The sequence below is a fragment of the Balaenoptera acutorostrata genome, chromosome 5, assembly GCF_949987535.1.
Source record: "Balaenoptera acutorostrata chromosome 5, mBalAcu1.1, whole genome shotgun sequence".
NCBI classification, from domain to species: domain Eukaryota; kingdom Metazoa; phylum Chordata; class Mammalia; order Artiodactyla; family Balaenopteridae; genus Balaenoptera; species Balaenoptera acutorostrata.
In genome coordinates this window covers 53,782,189-53,802,469 of record NC_080068.1, presented here as the reverse complement: position 1 = coordinate 53,802,469, position 20,281 = coordinate 53,782,189, and the positions used below count along the sequence as shown (strand labels likewise).

The following is a 20,281-nucleotide window of genomic DNA, read 5'->3' as shown; positions in this document are numbered from 1 at the left end:
CTAGTGAGCCAAAGCTTTAGAATTCTCAGGTCAGGACATTATTGCAGGTCATTAGGAGCTGACCTTATACCTTACAAACAAACCAAATATCTGTATATATCTGCATACGGAGGAATTCAAACAGCAGATCAACTTCTTTTGATGAAATACTTTTTTTTCTTGCTCTAACAAATAAAGCTTTCTCCAACATATAAAAAGCCCTTATTTACCAGATGTGTGACTTAAGCAAGTTGCTTAATCTCTGTTAAGTCTTGGCTTGTTCATCTGTGAAATAAAAGTATACCAACTCCCTTCTAGCTTGTCACAAGGATTAAATAAGATAGTATATCTAAAGCACTTAGCTTTAGCATGTACTGACATAGCAAACACAAAATCGTTGGTTCATATTCTTGCACCAGTGAGTCTGTAAATGTCACCAAACAGGAGCTAAGCAAGTAGATTTCAATATGCAAAATCTAAATTGACTGTGAGTAACATACCGCAGTGCACATTTTATAACCAACCCCAAAGTCAAAACGACATTGCTCATCCATAGAATAATTGATTCCAGGAAGTTCTGGGAGTTTGGGCCAGTCATGTTCAAAAGGGTCATCAAGGAGACAGTCATAGGAACTGTAGGAAGGAAAATACTGCATGTAGTTAAATGTTCATTTTTTTATCATGTTCCAATGAAAAAGTATTCTTAGGTTACGTACCCTGGAATTTCATCAGATCATAAAGCAAGGTTACAAAAGCATACCTTTTAAGGTTTTTGGTTTCAGTTCCATTTAGAAAAAGACCATTCATCTTTATTCATCCCAGGAAAATAAGCCAACCATACTTAGAAACACAGTAGAACCATGACAACCTTGTTCGTGTCCCTAGCTGAACCCGCACGTGGTGTGGCAGGGCAGATCCTGACCCCTATGCTACGGGGTATAGGTGGTACCCTATGCAGGCATTGCATGACCATCCCCTCCTCAAATCAACTTTGACCATTAGTCAAAGATTCCATAAAGAATTTACTAAAAGGAAATCACAGTAAAAAAATTCACTTAAACTCTAGGCTCACGGCTTAAAATATTGCAATTACATTGTCGAATTGTGCCAAAAGCTGAGTCACAAGAAAATGTTTATCATGAACAAAAGTTTTCATTCCCTGGGAGTTTGGTCCTGATCAAGGTCCTAAGAGCCAGTTTCACGTCTGTATTTCTACTATAACGTTCTCATGACACGCAGAAGGAGACATACTGAATGTATCTTTTCAGTTCTTGGCCGCTGCAGCGGGACCAGTGGTAACGATGAAACGCTGCTTGCACCAAAGGAGCCATGACACTTCCCATGGCAGTCTCATCACCGCACCTGTTGCCTTGTCCATCATGCTCCATTCCCAGCCTAGAACACAAAGCGAGACCCTACTGGTAAGAATCATCATAGGGGCCATGGCTTTGGCGTAATTTCTGTTTTGAAAATAAGTACAGGAAAATAGGTGTTTTTTTAAGTTAATGTGGCTTTTGTGGAGAAGTCACAGACACTGTGAAACTGAGAGCAATCTGACACAAATGCCTTTTTTATTCTATAGCTACGAAAAGCCCAGGAGTGTCTCTGCAAGCCAGAGTCACTCATTTAGTTTCAGTGCATGACCTCTTCACTGTTTTCAGCTCCTCAGACTTGGCAAGGGATGAGAGTTGCATGCTGGCATGCACTCTGCCCAAAGTATGAACAATACTGAGAGAAGCAGACAGAAAAGACCTTGTTTTGTTTTTTGGTTTTCTTTTTGCTTTATAGCTGTCAGCGGTGACTTACACATGGCCAGTTTCATGGGCTACTACAAAAGCAGATGAAAAACCATCCTCATGATTCAGGGTACAGCTTCTCACTGGATGACACATGCCTGTGACTGGAGCATATCCTGTAGAGAATAACAATTACTTTCATTTTCATTTTATGAGAAAACCCATTAAGAACTACTACTGGACCTTTGCCTAGGGGGAAAAAAAAAGCTTTTCAGGAAACAGAGGCAGTATTATTTCTCTGCTAGCATTGCACCACATTCTCTTGGGAAAGCCACAGGTAATGGGCTCTAAAAAGATTCATTGGGTCTGCATTTTCTCCTCTCCTAAGGGAAGGAACTGCCTGGGGTTACCATTCTGTTCTGCCCACCAACTAAGCTCTTGTCTTTCTGCTGTAGTGAATGGTCCTTCATATCACGGTACTGATGAAGGGAGCCAGAAATTCCACCAGCGTTGAAAAGAAAACGGTCAGTCTAATTTTTTCCGAAGTCTACATCAGAATTTATTAGATAAATGTAAGCTGACTTTGGAAGAAAGCTCTTTGGCAGCAGACATTTCCCATGGCATCTCCCTTCCCATTCCAAACAGTTAGTGGAAATCACACCACATTTTACAGCATCCCCTCTGTACCCCAGATGCACACTCATTATTGTAAAGGGGAGTGTAATTAATCATAGTATTTAGGTGGCATTTAGCATTGCAAATGCCACAGAAGTCACTGGAAGCAACAGAAAGAAAATGTATGCTTGGCTGATGCATGGAGGAAAGTGATGGTGGAGATCTGAACATTTGGACAGACTCCCTGATTTAGGATTGCTTTTGAAAAGTCATGCCCTTAAGTTTTTCTTCTACATATTAATGGAAATACCTTGCATTCCAGCAGGTCCAAAGTCTTGCCTGGTTAAGAAAATTGCATGATCGTGGTGTTCAGAATGATTGGGATCAGATTTTTGTTGTTGGCAAGCCCAGCGACACACGTTCTCCAAGCTCCTGGATGGGTTTCCCCTTTCTATGAGGCTGATGGACTAGGAGGAAACAATATGTTAAAGACATACATAGCATTTTCCCAAAGGCTTCCTTTAATAACGTTCTCTGAAATTAACATTTGAGATTACAGTAATTAAATAATGTACAATACTATTATCGGGGGCTTATTTGGAAATAAATACTTATTTGGAAATAAATATTTCCAAATACTCTCATTTGGAAATTCTACATGCCCATGAGGGATACCTTTATGATCAATATTACCTGTGTGAACGGTGGCTGACACCATTAATGGAAATACGTGACGTTGAGATGTTTTTGCTATTGTGAAGCAACTCGATATTCGTCAGTTGGGTGAAAATTCTAGTAAGAATTCCTGATTTAGCTTAGATTTTTAGTTTCATAAATATTAACAACAAAAATAGAGGATAGATGGAAAGATTCGGGCACGAGACTTTTTTTCCCAGAGATGTTAAAGTGAAAGATCTTCAGTTTCAATTTTTTTTTTTTTTTTGGTCCAAAATTAATCAACATACTGGAAGAATATAAGTTCTTCAATGAGCTGGCAAAGCTGGTGGAATCTTCGATTTGAGGAACAGTCAAATTATATAAACCTCACAATGAGAAAAAAAACTACCCTTTTTTTTAACCTCACAGCAATGAAGAGGGGTGTACTCATATCCTGCAATTCCAAGAGATGGATTGACATTCCTTGGAATGCCGCTACTATCACATTATTGTCAGGAGTTAAAAGTTCAGAGGGAAAGGCCCCAGCCTTCAAGAACTCAGCAGTCACACTTCCCCGAGTAGTTCTGATGGAATGAGAAATTGAACTTGGAACCCAAAATTAGTCCCTACTTGGCAGACCGGCTGAGAGCTTTGTTACATTTCAGCAAATGTTTTTATCAGTGTTTACATTCTTAAGAAAAAAGTTTGGTTTATTATAGTTGAACACATACTTCTCCAAACAAATGATTTAATAACCAACTGAAGGCTGTTAACATCTCCATCTGGATCTGACTTGCATTCAGTGTTGGAGACACAAAGTAGGTCAGGTTTGTGGGATAAACTAAAGATCAATGACACCCTCTCACTAGGAATGATAAGTTTTCATACATAATAAAATGCAAACACATGGATTTTTTTCCTGTTTGCTAAAATGCATAATTTCATTAGTATTCCATAATAAGGAGGATTAATTATGGGAGGGGGGACATGTAATTTTAAACATCAGGAAAGCTGGCAAGTTAGTCACTTCCCCTATGTTTTCTCCTCAAAGGGAGAGACCACTTCCTCCACTCCATTATTTCCAAGGACAGGGACGCATCTAGTGTCATTTTAAAGCCAGCTAAAGTTACATTACATAAAAATGCCTATTGTATGTATTTTGACCCAACATTTTGCTTTCAAAAAGATTAATGCCCTTTTAAATAAAAAAAAATATTCACCGTGTGCTTCACTTTTCTTAATTGAAAAGACTCATATTTCACATATTGTTTTCAAGAAATCATGAGAGGGTAAGGATCTCTGTTATTTTGCTTCACAGATATATTTGAAGCACCTAGAAAGCATCTGACACATAGTAGGCACTCAATATAGATGTTTTGGAATAATAAATGAATCATAAATTTGATGATGATGATAGATTAAGGAAATTCTCTTTTTTTTTGTAATGGTATCCATTCATTTTCATTCATACAGTCATGCCAAAATCAGGATAATTATCTCCAACTCCATAAGACAGAGGTAAACACAGCAAACAGTACCAGCACAAAAATCATTCATTATCTACTCAAATTTAGAGATCTCCATTCATTGGGGCAGTTTTCTCCTCTCAGTTCAGAGCAACTGGGGTCTATGTGAGACATGTCTACGTTGAATGTTAGCTATGGCTTCAGCAATCTAATCTGTTTGCTAATCCAGTCCTGGATGTTCACAGTTGACATATAGTAAGACATTTTACCTTTGCATAGCCCAGCATTATCATGCGCACCAGGACCACATTTATATGCACTCCCAGGGACTCATCATGGTAAATTTCATTCACCTAGAAGCAAAGTAGATAATTACCTGAAGAAAGGCAACACAAAGGATTTCATGAGATGCATATTTAGGGTATGGTTGTGTAATCCCAAATATAGGCGTCAAGTCTCTTTTTTTTTAGTTTAGTTTAAACTGATGTCTGAAATGAAATCATTTACTTTCAACTATGGAATAATTCTTGGCTGTGTGAATTACTGATTTTGTAAACCCCACAGTACCACGAACATAGAGAATACGCTTTAAAAGGGCTTCATTAAACTACTGTAGTGTTAAAAGCCCACGTGTGCTATGATCCACACATAACATTCATCACAAGACGGTGACTCTGGTGAAGCATCTGCCAGCTGTGAGTGGCTGCAACCATGTGGCGGAAAAGAGCAAGCATGTCCTCCAGGTGCCCCTGTTGCCGTCAGGGGTGCTGCGTCTGGTTGGGGAAGCCCGTGTGCAGGAGCTGTGGTGGTCTATCTGTGGGCCAGTTACTGGGTGGCCCTCCCAATGCTTCCCCACCCCAGGAGTGGGGCAGCTGAGGCAACGATTATTTAGAAGTCCTACAGTAAAGAAATCCTTCCATATCTGAATTACTAAGATGACTGTACAAGTACATATAATACCAGTCCTGGGTATAGCTCAGAAAGGCAAAGTTGAGTCACTGCTTTTTATTTAATTTTAAATGTTAAATTAAAATTTCTACAGGTAATTTGGTATACTTTAAAATCACAGATATTAGAACTTAAGCAACCTCAGAGGCCATAGTCCAACACAGATTTATATAGATGAGGAAGATGAAGACTGTAGAGATTAGCTAACATGCAAAAACACTCAGTAAATTATTGGCAGTCTAAAGTAGACATAGCCTCTGGTTATACTAGTGCAAAATTGGTGTGAATAAAGATTGCTTAGTAAGTTGGCAAATGCTAGCAGAAATGGGAAAGGGGGAGTTATCTGGCTACATTTCAAAGTTCTTAGCTGTTCTCAGGAACAGGGAACCAACATTTGTCACAATAACTAAAAGAGGGATGGAAAACCAACCTCAATTCAACTTAAGATCCAGGAGGTTTGGACAGAAGGCACAGCAAATTTAAAGCCTACAGAGGAAAGACAGACCTTAAAAATAAATATAACTCAAGGATAACAGAATGCTCTAAGAAAAGAAATTCATGAATTTCTTGCCACACTGACCAAGAAACAGACCAAGAAATCTCAAATGAAATGTTTCAGGAATCTAATGGGACTACACAGAACACCTTAAAGTATCAAGGTCTTAAATGTAGATTAAACGTATACTTAACTGAATTTTTAGATGGAACTAAAAAGGGAAGAACAGCTAAGATGGAGGTAAAAGATCTAGGGAAGCTAGTATATACTAAAGATGACAAAGTGTAGTTTAACAAGAAAAGATTTAGGCTCCTTTTAAAGTGGAAAAATACATTTATTTATACATTTATACATTTACAAACTCACACACACCCATATAATGGTGAGACCCAAGTTAATACCTATTCAAGATAAGCCAAGGGGTGAAAAAAATCTGCAATTCTCTCTTGCATTGCACAGGTGTGCAGGCTGGTAGCTCATGCCCAAGCTGTCCCGCTATAGGCCACTGTACACCTGAAGTATTGAGTTCATTTTGTCTGTTCTGTCTTACAAAAGAGATGTATACAAACAGGAATGTATACAGACTCCTCTCTAAGCAAAGAGCAAGGAGCCTAGAAAATGTGTCACATAAAAAATGGTGGTAGGATACAGTGACTAAAGCCTGACACAAGCCACTAGTAGTCTCAGTTGATGTCTTGGTTCAAGACCTTCATTGCTTGTGTGGTCTTCATCTTTCTGAACCTCAATCAAATGGACATAATAAGAATACTACCTCATGGAGTTGGGGTAAGAATTAAAAGATTTAATTCATGCACACAATTGCTCAAAAATTTTATGAGTGAGAAGGGCAGAAGGACATTAAAGCACATTAGAGTGTGGGAAGTAGAAAAGAAAACTTAATAGCCACCATGTGGAAAAGGGGTTCAATTTATTCCGCATATCTACAGCAAATAAAACTAAAAACTATGGGTTCACACTATTAAAGGGGAAGATTTCAGGTCATTATAAGGAAAACTGAATGCTGGCCAAAAAGCTACGATTTCTTATGATCATTTTGGCCATGGACAGATTCTCTTATCTTACTCCATGCCTCATACTGCCTAATTGAAGATTTAATCCCCCTCTTCTTCTGGATTAATTATCTGATAAGAAATTTCTAGCATCATAGTTCCAATTCAAGTAAAAGTCCAAAGCCGGGTCTGTCACTAATATAATCATCCAGAGAGATTCATGACCATTCCAAGAGACTTCTCATAAGGCAGCTGTTCTGAGTTAGCAACATGGCTTCACACACAAAGTTTTAACATGTACGTAATGTAACTGAAATGTAAGTGCATTTAATATTAAAAAAATGTTCAAATCAATGTTACTAAGGGCACAAAATAGGGGAACAATAAAATTTTAAACTAAAGAAAAATAGATAAAAAGAAGTGAATTAATTACTTGAGGAGAGGTGACCGAGGGAAGGAAGGCCCTTACAGCCATGGCAATATAGCAGTGACAGCAACACTTCTAAATGTTATGGGAGACAACTATATCACAAAACTATTAGAATCATAAAATGAGAGCTGGCAATCATAACAAGTAGCTTGTGATATCTGAGCTAGTATAATGTACATATAATCACACCCAAATTGGTACATTCATTTTTATTTGGTAAATTTTAAAATCAGTACAGTGCCGAGAAAGTATCATGCACAAAATTCATGTTCTCAATGGCAATATTACATTATAAAATGCTGAAATAAAAAGACACTTTTTAAAAAGTCAAATTTACCATTCACCAAAAGAAAAGTATTATTTAACAAAAATCCCTATTATGCCAGGTTACTTAGATAACAGAGCACTCCAGGAGAAACCAAAATCAGTTATGGAATGTTCTGAGCTGGCGCCTATTTGTGAAACTGTCTCAGAGTATACTAAATTATTGGGGGTAGAAATAATCAACTATAAGGCAATAATATTTATATGTAGGAGAAAATATTCTTCCAATGTGGTGAATCAACAAATAGGTGTCTGTATTGTGCAAAGCATGGGATATCATTTATTATTTTGCTTTTCAAGGTTTAAAAAGTTGCTTCCTGTACATTATTCACTTTTAAAATGTACTTAATAAATTGGCTGCTTGTCATCTTGCTCGACCTTATCGATAACAGGATGCAATGTTTTTATGCTCTGAGACACATAGGATATGATAAGAGTTGGAGAAATAATCAGCACCTCAGGATTAGATATATTCAAAGACCTGGATTCTGGTCCCAACTATGCCACCGATAAACTGAGTGACCTTGGGTTGGTCACTTAACCTCTCTGAGCCTCTGTTTTCTCACTGGCAAATTATAATCGTACTTGCTCTGCCTGCTTCACACAGCTGCTATTCAAATCAAACAAAATGCCACACAACTGCCCTCAGCAAAATACAGAACACATTAGAACACTTCTACCTATCTATATAAAAAGTTTTAAAGGTTTGTGAATGTATTTTCCAATCTATCTGAAAAAACAAAAACAAACAAAAAATTAAGCAAACAAAAAAACACAACTGCCTCCATCTTGGTTTTCATTGAAAAGGATTCAAAAACTCTTATACTGTAAATTTATTTACTCTCAATAGAATTAAAGATATAGTTTAAATTATCAAAAAAATTTATGGGAAAAATTGTTCAACAATTTTTTTCAAAAATACTCTCCAAATGCTGTACAAAAGCTCTCTCCAGCAGATGGCAGTATGCACATTTTAGAGACGGGTGAAGGAGTAGCTGCTTTACACACCTGAATGTACTTACCTACCAGATGGTATGTCTGCCTTTTTGGATATTTACACATAAATAAAATAACTTCTTTAAAATTAAATAGGAATTTAAAAATATTCTAACCCGAGAGAAACACTGAGTCATTGGACTCTTAAAAACAAAGAAAAATATTGAAGACATCTTTATTTAAATTGTTTTTCAGTGTCATCTGATCAAGACATTACATAAGAGGCATAAAGAAGCTTATGATCTGCCTCTAAATTAATCACGAATTTTAACAATCAATAAATGATATACAAAAAGAACTAAAAGCATATCATACTGAATTAATCTTTTGAATCTGTCAAGATGAATGAAAATAATATTTGTTAAGAAAGCATTTTTACAACACTTAGTGACAAGGAAAGCAACTTTTTCCTAAGTTACAGCAGAATCAAGAACAAAGAAAACAGCATTACATAGATCTTTCCAGGTTCCAGACACTGTTCTAAATACTTTACCTATATTAATTCAAGTAATCCTTACGACAACACTAAAGATATTATTATCTCCATTTTACATCTAATGAAATTGGGGCCCAGAGAAGTTAAGTACCTTGCCCAAGGTCACACAGTTAGCACACAGAGCAAAGGATTAACACCTAGGCAGTCTGGCTCCAGAGTCAGTAGTTTTTACCAACTTGCTACACTTCCACACACCTGCAGACCACAGCACTATCACTATGCAAAACAGATCTAATTTTAGAATAATCAAGAGTGATTCATTACCCCTGAGTTTAAGAACCTCAGGGGGAAGCATACTGATAAAGATAACTTAAAAACTTCACTTCCTTTTCATAATTTTCCTTCGTGTAAATTTTAAGAAAATGAGGAATTAGACTCTGCTTACTAGAAATAAAGATTTCTTGATCGTCAATATAATCTAAAAACACACTGGGAAAAATTAAAGAGGAGCTAGAGCAGATCACTGGAAAAACCGAATAAGAAAAGATAGGGCTGAAATTTATAACCAGTGTTTCGGGTTGTAAGCAAAGCGTTAATCATAAACATTCTAAGAAGTCATATATTAGACACTATATAATGCAAATCAGAGTTTATCTGTGCAAAACTGAATATCCTTTCACCATGTCAGCCAATCTGTGGAGCATGGGTAAATTTTCTATGAGGTGTTCAGGGTTGAGCCCAGACTATTTATTAAATTACCTGAAAAAAGGAGTAAACAGAACATTAATTCAATTTTCAGATGACCTTAAATTGCAAGGGGGTGCCAAAGTGAGGGGGGGAGAAAAGGTAATGATTTTAGGAATACTTGATTTGATTGATCAAGTATTCCTTTCCTTGAAAGGAAAATTCCTTCCAGGTTCGTTCCCTGACAGGACAATTTCTCCCAGGACATTTCCCTGGCAGGACAATCTGACCTGCTTTGTCTGGCTAGCTGATAAACAGCTTTGTCTGGCTTCAACAAAGCAACATTAATTTTTCTTTCAGATGGGTGGATGAGGTCTTGAGAGGCAGTATAGCCCAGTGGTTAAGAGCATGGGCTTCACAGCCAAACTGCTTGGGTCTGCTGTTAGCTATGTGACCTTGGGCATATTATTTGTCTCTGTGCCTCAGTTTTCTCATCTGCAAAATGGGATAATTACACCGCTGTCCTTATAGGATTGCTGAGAGGAATAAATGAGCTCATAGATGTACCGTGGTTAATGGTGCCTGGGCCTTGCAAATATAAAAACGAAAATTGTTAGCTATCATTAGTAATATTATTCACACAGAAGCAAATAAATGGTATGCATGTATAATTTTTTTAAAGAGACATTTGGTTAACTAAAGGCAAAGAAGTAATGACAAGATAGCCTGGGTGATTTTGGCTGGACATAAAAGAATCCTGTAATGGACTGGGAAACTATATAACTCTATCTACAACCATCCCTTGTAGAGCTAAAATTTCCAAACACATACCTGCTTGGATCTGCAGTCCTGTCCTCTATGCTCTTTTTACTCAGAGGAGATAGCTGTCTCCTAACCTGTCAACTCCTCTTCTCTCACCTCCAATTTCAGACTAATAATAACAACTTAAAAAAAATTGAAATATACTTGATTTACAATGTTGTGTTAGTTTCAGGTGTACTCTTATACTCTTTCTTCAGATTCTTTTCCATTATGGGTTATTACACGATATTGAATATAGTTCTCTGTGCTATATAGTAGGTCCTTGTTGGTTATCTATTTTATATATAATAGTGTGTTAATTTCAAACTCCTAATTTATCCTTCCCCTAATAACTACTGTTTATGAATAGTCTTATATAATATTTACTGAACTGAATTGTGCCTAATGTTCCTAGAGGTGGGGAACTGAATAATAAATGAGTTTGAATCTCTGTTCTTATCATGAATATATTCTAATAGGTAAAATAAACTCTAAGCATGGAAAAAATAAACACAAAAAGACATGCAGATAAGGTCATTTCTGATGGGAATGGGTGCTATGAAAAAAATAAATTTGAGTGATGAGATAGAGGATGAGAGGGAGAGGAAGAAGCTACCTGATACTGGGGGTTGGGGGTGGGTCACAGCCGGGAGACACATGTGGGCAAGAAGGAAATAGGCATGTGTGTCTCTGGGGAACAAGTGATCCAGGCAAAGGGAAGAGCTGGTACAAAAGCTCAACCTCTATTATCATGAAAGCTCAAACCCTACAAAGGAGACATCTTCATCACTTTAAAAAGAGACTGAGACCCAGAGAAGTTATACAATTTCCCCCCCAAATGATTAGCACAGCCAAAATTCCAATAAGTCTATGTGATGCCAGCGCCTATTTTCTGTTCACAACCACCTTGCCTGTCTTTTTCTTTCTGTCAGAGATGATGTGCTAAATCTCTTATTTTTTAGGCTCTTTCCCACTTCCTTAAAGACATTTGCTCCAAAAAATCGACTCCATTTCCCGTATTCAATTGCTCCCCTTCTTGGGGTTCCTTTTCCTCTTTTACTAACGTTCTCAATTTTCCTTCATCATGAAAAAATAAGCCACCTACAATATTTTGTAGCATTTAGTACTGTTTACAACTATGTTCATCAACGATACTATTCAATTTCTTTAGCAATATTAGCTCCTTTTGTGCTGCCTAGCCCACACACGTCAGCGTGTCTCAATGTTTTGTTTTCAATCCTCTTCTCGCATACTTTTGCAGCAATATTTCATCCACTGCTGTTTCTTCAACCAATATCTTTAGCCTGATGAATTCCACATATCTCATACTGATTCACCTCCCTCATGCTTCACAGCCATCTGTTCAACTCTGGTAACAGATCTATCTATTTGGAAGTATACCTATATATCACAAAGTATACTCACCCTCTCCAGAAAACCTGTTCTTCTCTCAATATTCTATCACACTTAAAGATGAAACCATCTTGATTCCTTCTTCTTCTTCAAGTATTACAGTCAATCTGTCACCAAGTCCTGTGGGCATCTCTCACGTTTGTCTCTTCCTCCCACCTCTACATCCGGCAGCTCAGTACGTGTCCTACTCAGTTGGACTGCTACGACAACCTCTTAGAACTTTTGCAAATGTTTTCATTTGGGTAATTTGGGCCCATTTTGGTAGTTCTCCAGATTATCAGGGTCAGATGGTTGTTTTCCAGAAGCGTGAGGCTCTCCTTTTATGTTAATTTTGCTTTTACTTCCCTTAAGCACCAAAGGAGCTTTGGGAGGAGCAAGAATAGGCAATTCAGCTATAAGCCCTTACAAACTCTTCCAGCCTTTGGAACAGTGGAAACATACCAAAAGCTCAGGTAGAACTGACTTCTTTCTTCAAGAATGAGAAGGACGATTCACTTAGTAAGCTAAAAAGCTTTTCTTATTTTTCTCTTGGAAAAATAAAGGTTGGAATAAACCAGGGGAAAAACGTTTTTATTGATTTTTCAGTTAAAATCAAAGGGACTGGAGAGCTTCAAGATGGCGGAAGAGTAAGATGCAGAGATCACCTTCCTCCCCACAAATACATCAGAAATACATCTACATGTGGAACAACTCCTACAGAACACCTACTGAACGCTGCCAGAAGACCTCAGACCTCCCAAAAGGCAAGAAACTCCCCACGTACCTGGGTACGGCAAAAGAAAAAAGAAAAAACAGAGACAAAAGAATAGGGATGGGACCTGCACCAGTGGGAGGGAGCCGTGAAGGAGGAAAGGTTTCCACACACTAGGAAGCCCCCTCGCGGGCGGAGATGGTGGGTGGCGGAGGGCGGGAGCTTCAGAGCCACGGAGGAGAGCGCAGCCACAGGGGTGCGGAGGGCAAAGCGGAGAGACTCCCGCACAGAGGCTCGGCGCCGAGCGGCGCTCACCAGCCCGAGAGGCTTGTCTGCTCACCCGCCGGGGCGGGCGGGGCTGGGAGCTGAGGCTCTGGCTTCAGTCGGATCCCAGGGAGAGGACTGGGGTTGGCGGCGTGAACACAGCCTGAAGGGGTTAGTGCACCACAGCTAGCCGGGAGGGAGTCCGGGAAAAAGTCTGCAGCTGCCGAAGAGGCAAGAGACTTTTTCTTGCCTCTCTGTTTCCTGGTGCGCGAGGAGAGGGGATTCAGAGCGCTGCTTAAAGGAGCTCCAGAGACGGGCACGAGCCGCGGCTATCAGCGCGGACCCCAGAGGCGGGCATGAGACGCTAAGGCTGCTGCTGCCGCCACCAAGAAGCCTGTGTGCGAGCACAGGTCACTCTCCACACCGCCCCTCCCGGGAGCCTGTGCAGCCCACCACTGCCAGGGTCCCGTGATCCGGGGACAACTTCCCCGGGAGAACATACGGCACGCCTCAGGCGGGTGCAACGTCACGCCGGCCTCTTACGCCGCAGGCTCGCCCCACATCCATACCCCTCCCTCCCCCCGGCCTGAGTGAGCCAGAACCCCCGAAGCAGCTGTTACTTTAACCCCGTCCTGTCTGAGCGAAGAACAGACGCCCTCAGGTGACCTACACACAGAGGTGGGGGCCAAATCCAAAACTGAACCCCAGGAGCTGTGCGAACAAAGAAGAGAAAAGGAAATCTCTCCCAGCAGCTTCAGGAGTAGTGGATTAAATCTCCACAATCAACTTGATATACCTGCATCTGTGGAATACCTGAAAAGACAACGAATCATCCCAAATTGAGGAGGTGGACTTTGGGAGCAACGATATATATATTTTTTCCCCTTTTTCTCTTTTTGTGAGTGTGTATGTGTGTGCTTCTGTGTGTGATTTTGCCTGTATAGCTTCGCTTTTACCATTTGTCCTAGGGTTCTCTCTGTCCTTTTTTTTTTTTATTACTTAAAATTTTTTTTCTCAATAATTATTTTTTATTTTAATAACTTTATTTTATTTTATTTTATTTTATTTTATTTTATCTTATCTTCTTTCTTTCTTTCCTTTCTTTTTTCTCCCTTTTATTCTGAGCCGTGTGGAGGACAAGCTCTTGGTGCTCCAGCCAGGCGTCAGGGCTGTGCCTCTGAGGTGGGAGAGACAACTTCAGGACACTGGTCCACAGAGACCTCCCAGCTCCACATAATATCAAATGGCAAAAATCTCCCAGAGATCTCGATCTCAACACCAAGACCCAGCTCCACTCAACGACCAGCAAGCTACAGTGCTGAACACCCTATGCCAAACAACTAGCAAGACAGGAACACAACCCCATCCATTAGCACAGAGGCTGCCTAAAATCATAATAAGGCCACAGACACCCCAAAACACACCACCAGACGTGGACCTGCCAAACAGAAAGACAAGATCCAGCCTCATCCACCAGAACACAGGCACTAGTCCCCTCCACCAGGAAGCCTACACAACCCACTGAACCAACCTTAGCCACTGGGGACAGACACCAAAAACAACGGGAACTATGAACCTGCAGCCTGCAAAAAGGAGACCCCAAACACAGTAAGTTAAGCAAAACGAAAAGACAGAGAAACACACAGCAGATGAAGGAGAAAAGTAAAAACCCACCAGACCTAACAAATGAAGAGGAAACAGGCAGTCTACTTGAAAAAGAATTCAGAATAATGATAGTAAAGATGATCCAAAATCTTCGAAATAGAATGGAGAAAATACAAGAAACGTTTAAGAAGGACCTAGAAGAAGTAAAGAGCAAACAAACAGTGATGAACAACACAATAAATGAAATTGAAAATTCTCTAGAAGGGATCAATAGCAGAATAACTGAGGCAGAAGAACGGATAAGTGACCTGGAAGATAAAAGAGTGGAAATAACTACTGCAGAGCAGGATAAAGAAAAAAGAATGAAAAGAACTGAGGACAGTCTCAGAGACCTCTGGGACAACATTAAACACACCAACATTCAAGTTATAGGGGTCCCAGAAGAAGAAGAGAAAAAGAAAGGGACTGAAAATATTTGAAGAGATTATAGTTGAAAACTTCCCTAATATGGGAAAGGAAATAGTTAATCAAGTGCAGGAAGCACAGAGAGTCCCATACAGGATAAATCCAAGGAGAAACGTGCCTAGACACATATTAATCAAACTATCAAAAATTAAATACAAAGAAAAAATATTAAAAGCAGCAAGGGAAAAACAACAAATAACACATAAGGGAATCCCCATAAGGTTAACAGCTGATCTTTCAGCAGAAACTCTGCAAGCCCGAAGGGAGTGGCAGGACATATTTAAAATGATGAAGGAGAAAAACCTACAACCAAGATTACTCTACCCATCAAGGATCTCATTCAGATTCGATGGAGAAATTAAAACCTTTACAGACAAGCAAAAGCTAAGAGAATTCAGCACCACCAAACCAGCTTACAACAAATGCTAAAGGAACTTCTCTAGGCAGGAAACACAAGAGAAGGAAAAGACCTACAATAATAAACCCAAAACAATTAAGAAAATGGTAATAGGAACATACCTATTGATAATTACCTTAAATGTAAATGGATTAAATGCTCCAACCAAAAGACACAGTCTGGCTGAATGGACAAAAAAACAAGACCCGTATATATGTGCTGTCTACAAGAAACCCACTTCAGACCTAGGGACACATACAGACTGAAAGTGAGGGGATGGAAAAAGATATTCCATGCAAATGGAAATCAAAAGAAAGCTGGAGTAGCAATTCTCATATCAGACAAAATAGACTTTAAAATAAAGATTATTACAGGAGACAAAGAAGGACACTACATAATGATCAAGGGATCAATCCAGGAAGAAGAGATAACAATTGTAAATATTTATGCACCCAACATAGGAACACCTCAATACATAAGGCAAATGATAACAGCCATAAAAGGGGAAATAGTAACACAAACATAGTAGGGGACTTTAACATCCTACTTTCACCAATGGACAGATCATCCAAAATGAAAATAAATAAGGAAACACAAGCTTTAAATTACACATTAAACAAGATGGACTTAATTGAATTTATAGGATATTCCAACCAAAAACAACAGAATACACTTTCTTCTCAAGTGCTCATAGAACATTCTCCAGGATAGATCATATCTTGGGTCACAATTCAAGCCTTGGTAAAATTAAGAAAATTGAAATAGTATCAAGTATCTTTTCCGACCACAGTGCTACGAGACTAGGTATCAATTACAGGAAAAAAATCTGTAAAAAATACAAAAACATGGAGGTTAAACAATACACTACTAAATAAACAAGAGATCACTGAAGAAATCAAAGAGGAAATCAAAAAATACCTAGAAAAAAATGACAATGAAAACACGATGACCCAAAACCTATGGGATGCAGCAAAAGCAGTTCGAAGAGGGAAGTTTATAGCAATATAATCCTACCTCAAGAAATAAGAAACATCTCAAATAAATAACCTAACCTTACACCTAAAGCAATTAGCAGAAGAAGAACAAAAAAAACCCCAAAGTTAGCAGAAGGAAAGGAATCATAAAGATCAGATCAGAAATAAATGAAAAAGAAATGAAGGAAACAAGAGCAAAGATCAATAAAACTAAAAGCTAGCTCTCTGAGAAGATAAACAAAATTGATAAACCATTAGCCAGACTCATCAAGAAAAAGAGGGAGAAGACTCAAATCAACAGAATTAGAAATGAAAAAGGAGAAGTAACAACTGACACTACAGAAATACAAAGGATCATGAGAGATTACTACAAGCAACTATATGCCAATAAAATGGACAAGCTGGAAGAAATGGACACATTCTTAGAAAAGCACAACCTTCCGAGACTGAACCAGGAAGAAATAGAAAATATAAGCAGACCGATCACAAGCACTGAAATTGAGACTGTGATTAAAAACCTTCCAACAAACAAAAGCCCAGGACCAGAAGGCTTCACAGGCGAATTCTATCAAACATTTAGAGAAGAGCTAACACCTATCCTCTTCAAACTCTTCCAAAATATAGCAGAGGGAGGAACACTCCCAAACTCATTCTACGAGGCCACCATCACTCTGATACCAAAAACAGACAAAGATGTCACAAAGAAAGAAAACTACAGGCCAATATCACTGATGAACATAGATGCAAAAAATCCTCAACAAAATACTAGCAAACAGAATCCAACAGCACATTAAAAGGATCAAACACCATGATCAAGTGGGTTTTATCCCAGGAATGCAAGGATTCATCAATATATGCAAATCAATCAACGTGATACACCATTTAACAAATTGAAGGAGAAAAACCATATGATTATCTCAATAGATGCAGAGAAAGCTTTCGACAAAATTCAACACCCATTTGTGATAAAAAACTTCCAGAAAGTAGGCATAGAGGGAACTTTCCTCAACATAATAAAGGCCATATATGACAAACCCACAGCCAACATCGTCCTCAATGGTGAAAAACTGAAACCATTTCCACTAAGACCAGGAACAAGACAAGGTTGCCCACTCTCACCACTATTATTCAACATAGTTTTGGAAGTTTGAGCCACAGCAATCACAGAAGAAAAAGAAATAAAAAGAATCCAAATTGGAAAAGAAGTAAAGCTGTCACTGTTTGCAGATGACACGATACTATACATAGAGAATCCTAAAGATGCTACCAGAAAACTCCTAGAGCTAATCAATGAATTTGGTAAAGTAGCAGGATACAAAATTACTGCACAGAAATCTCTTGCATTCCTATACACTAATGAAGAAAAATATGAGGGTGAAATTAAGAAAACACTCCCATTTACCATTGCAACAAAAAGAATAAAATATCTAGGAATTAACCTACCTAAGGAGACAAAAGACCTGTATGCAGAAAATTATAAGACACTGATGAAAGAAATTAAAGATGATACAAATAGATGGAGAGATATACCATGTTTTTGGATTGGAAGAATCAACGTTGTGAAAATGACTCTACTACCCAAAGCGATGTACAGATTCAATGCAATCCCTATCAAACTACCAGTAGAATTTTTCACAGAACTAGAACAAAAAATTTCACAATTTGTATGGAAACACAAAAGACCCCGAATAGCAAAAGCAATCTTGAGAAAGAAAAACGGAGCTGGAGGAATCAGGCTCCCCAACTTCAGACTATACTACAAAGCTACAGTCATCAAGACTGTATGGTACTGGCACAAAAACAGAAATATAGGTCAATGGAACAGGATAGAAAACCCAGAGATAAACCCACGCACATATGGTCACCTTATGTTTGATAAAGGAGGCAAGAATATACAGTGGAGAAATGACAGCCTCTTTAATAAGTGGTGCTGGGAAAACTGGACAGCTACATGTAAAAGAATGAAATTAGAACACTCCCTAACACCATACACAAAAATAAACTCAAAATGGATTAAAGACCTAAATGTAAGACCAAACACCATCAAACTCTAGGAGGAAAACATAGGCAGAACACTCTATGACATACATCACAGCAAGATCCTTTTTGACCCACCTCCTAGAGAAATGGAAATAAAAACAAAAATAAAGAAATGTGACCTAATGAAACTTAAAAGCTTTTGTGCAGCAAAGGAAACCGTAAACAAGACGAAAAGACAACTCTCAGAATGGGAGAAAATGTTTGCAAATGAAGCAACTGACAAAGGATTAATCTCCAAAATTTACAAGCAGCTCATGCAGCTCAAGATTAAAAAAACAAAAAACCCAATCCAAAAGTGGGCAGAAGACCTAAATAGACATTTCTCCAAAGAAGATATACAGATTGCCAACACACACATGAAAGAATGCTCAACATCATTAATCATTAGAGAAATGCAAATCAAAACTACAATGAGATATCATCTCACACCAGTCAGAATGGCCATCATCAAACAATCTGCAAACAATAAATGCTGGAGAGGATGTGGAGAAAAGGGAACCCTCTTGCACTGCTGGTGGGAATGTAAATTGATACAGCCAGTATGGAGAACAGTATAGACGTTCCTTAAAAAACTAAAAATAGAACTACTATACAACCCAGCGATCCCACTACTGGGCATATACCCTGAGAAAACCATAATTCAAAAAGAGTCATGTACCAAAATGTTCATTGCAGCTCTATTTACAATAACCAGGACATGGAAGCAACTGAAGTGTCCATCAACAGATGAATGGATAAAGAAGATGTGGCACAAATATACAATGGAATATTACTCAGCCATAAATGGAAAAAAACTGAGTTATTTTTATTGAGATGGATGGACCTAGAGACTGTCATACAGAGTGAAGTAAGTCAGAAAGAGAAAAACAAATACTGTATGCTAACACATACATACAGAATCAAAAAAGAAAAAAAGAAAAAATGGAGAACTTAGGGGCAAGATGGGAATAAAGATGCAGACCTACTAGAGAATGGACTTGAGGATACGGGGAGGGGGAAGGGTAAGCTGGGACAAAGTGAGAGAGTGGCATGGACACATATATACACTACCAAATGTAAAATAGATAGCTAGTGGGAAGCAGCCACATAGCACCCACTCAGCTCGGTGCTTTGTGACCACCTAGAGGGGTGGGATAGGGAGGGTGCGAGGGAGGGAGATGCAAGAGGGAAGAGATATGGGGACATATGTATATGTATAACTGATTCACTTTGTTATAAAGCAGAAACTAACACACCATTGTAAAGCAATTATACTCCAATAAAGATGTTAAAAAAAAAAGATTTAGATAAATAAAATAAATAAATCTAAAAAAAAAAATCAAAGGGACCTCTGAAGCAGCAACACTGTGTAGATATTATATCATATTAATTTAACCTGTGATGAAGGGACTGTGTTCCAGAATGACAGGTACAGGATATTCCAGGGAAGGCGTACATGTTTATGCAAGGGGCAGCTGAACTGATGTGTGCTTACTCCAAAGTGTCTCTGTGACCTGGTGTGTTCCGTCCACATTGGAGACATTAAGACAGTTTGTTGAGGCAGGGAGGGGTAGTATAATCCATAAGGAGTTTGCAGGCAGATGAACTATGGTTTGTCCCCTCATTCTGGCACTTAGATACTATGTGTCTATGTTTATAGCACAGTGTCTAACAGAGTCTCTTCCTCCAAATCATTCGGATTCATCCCGAATTCTCTTTTTCAAACACAGACTAATCTTCTTTAAAACCGTTTTCATAAACCCTCGTCATTAGCAAGGTGAAATTCAAACTCCTTAGGATGGCACCTACGTTTTTCTAAAGGTAGCCCCAGAGGCTCTACCCAGCCTCATCTGCCATCTCCCCTAAATACTCTTC

At 38.6% G+C, this 20,281-nt stretch overlaps 1 protein-coding gene across 3 annotated transcripts in view; it reads right to left on the bottom strand.

The window, feature by feature from the left end:
- ADAMTS3 (ADAM metallopeptidase with thrombospondin type 1 motif 3) overlaps window positions 1-20,281 on the bottom strand; it is a 290,935-nt gene that overhangs the window by 33,778 nt on the left and 236,876 nt on the right. For all 3 annotated transcript variants that reach the window (XM_057547499.1, XM_007193580.2, XM_057547500.1), the window contains exons 6-10: window positions 4,723-4,806; window positions 2,641-2,797; window positions 1,786-1,891; window positions 1,231-1,374; window positions 480-612 (exon numbers count right to left, since the gene is read on the bottom strand). In XM_057547499.1, coding sequence (XP_057403482.1) covers window positions 480-612; window positions 1,231-1,374; window positions 1,786-1,891; window positions 2,641-2,797; window positions 4,723-4,806 — 624 coding nt within the window. The remainder of the gene's footprint in view (window positions 1-479; window positions 613-1,230; window positions 1,375-1,785; window positions 1,892-2,640; window positions 2,798-4,722; window positions 4,807-20,281) is intronic.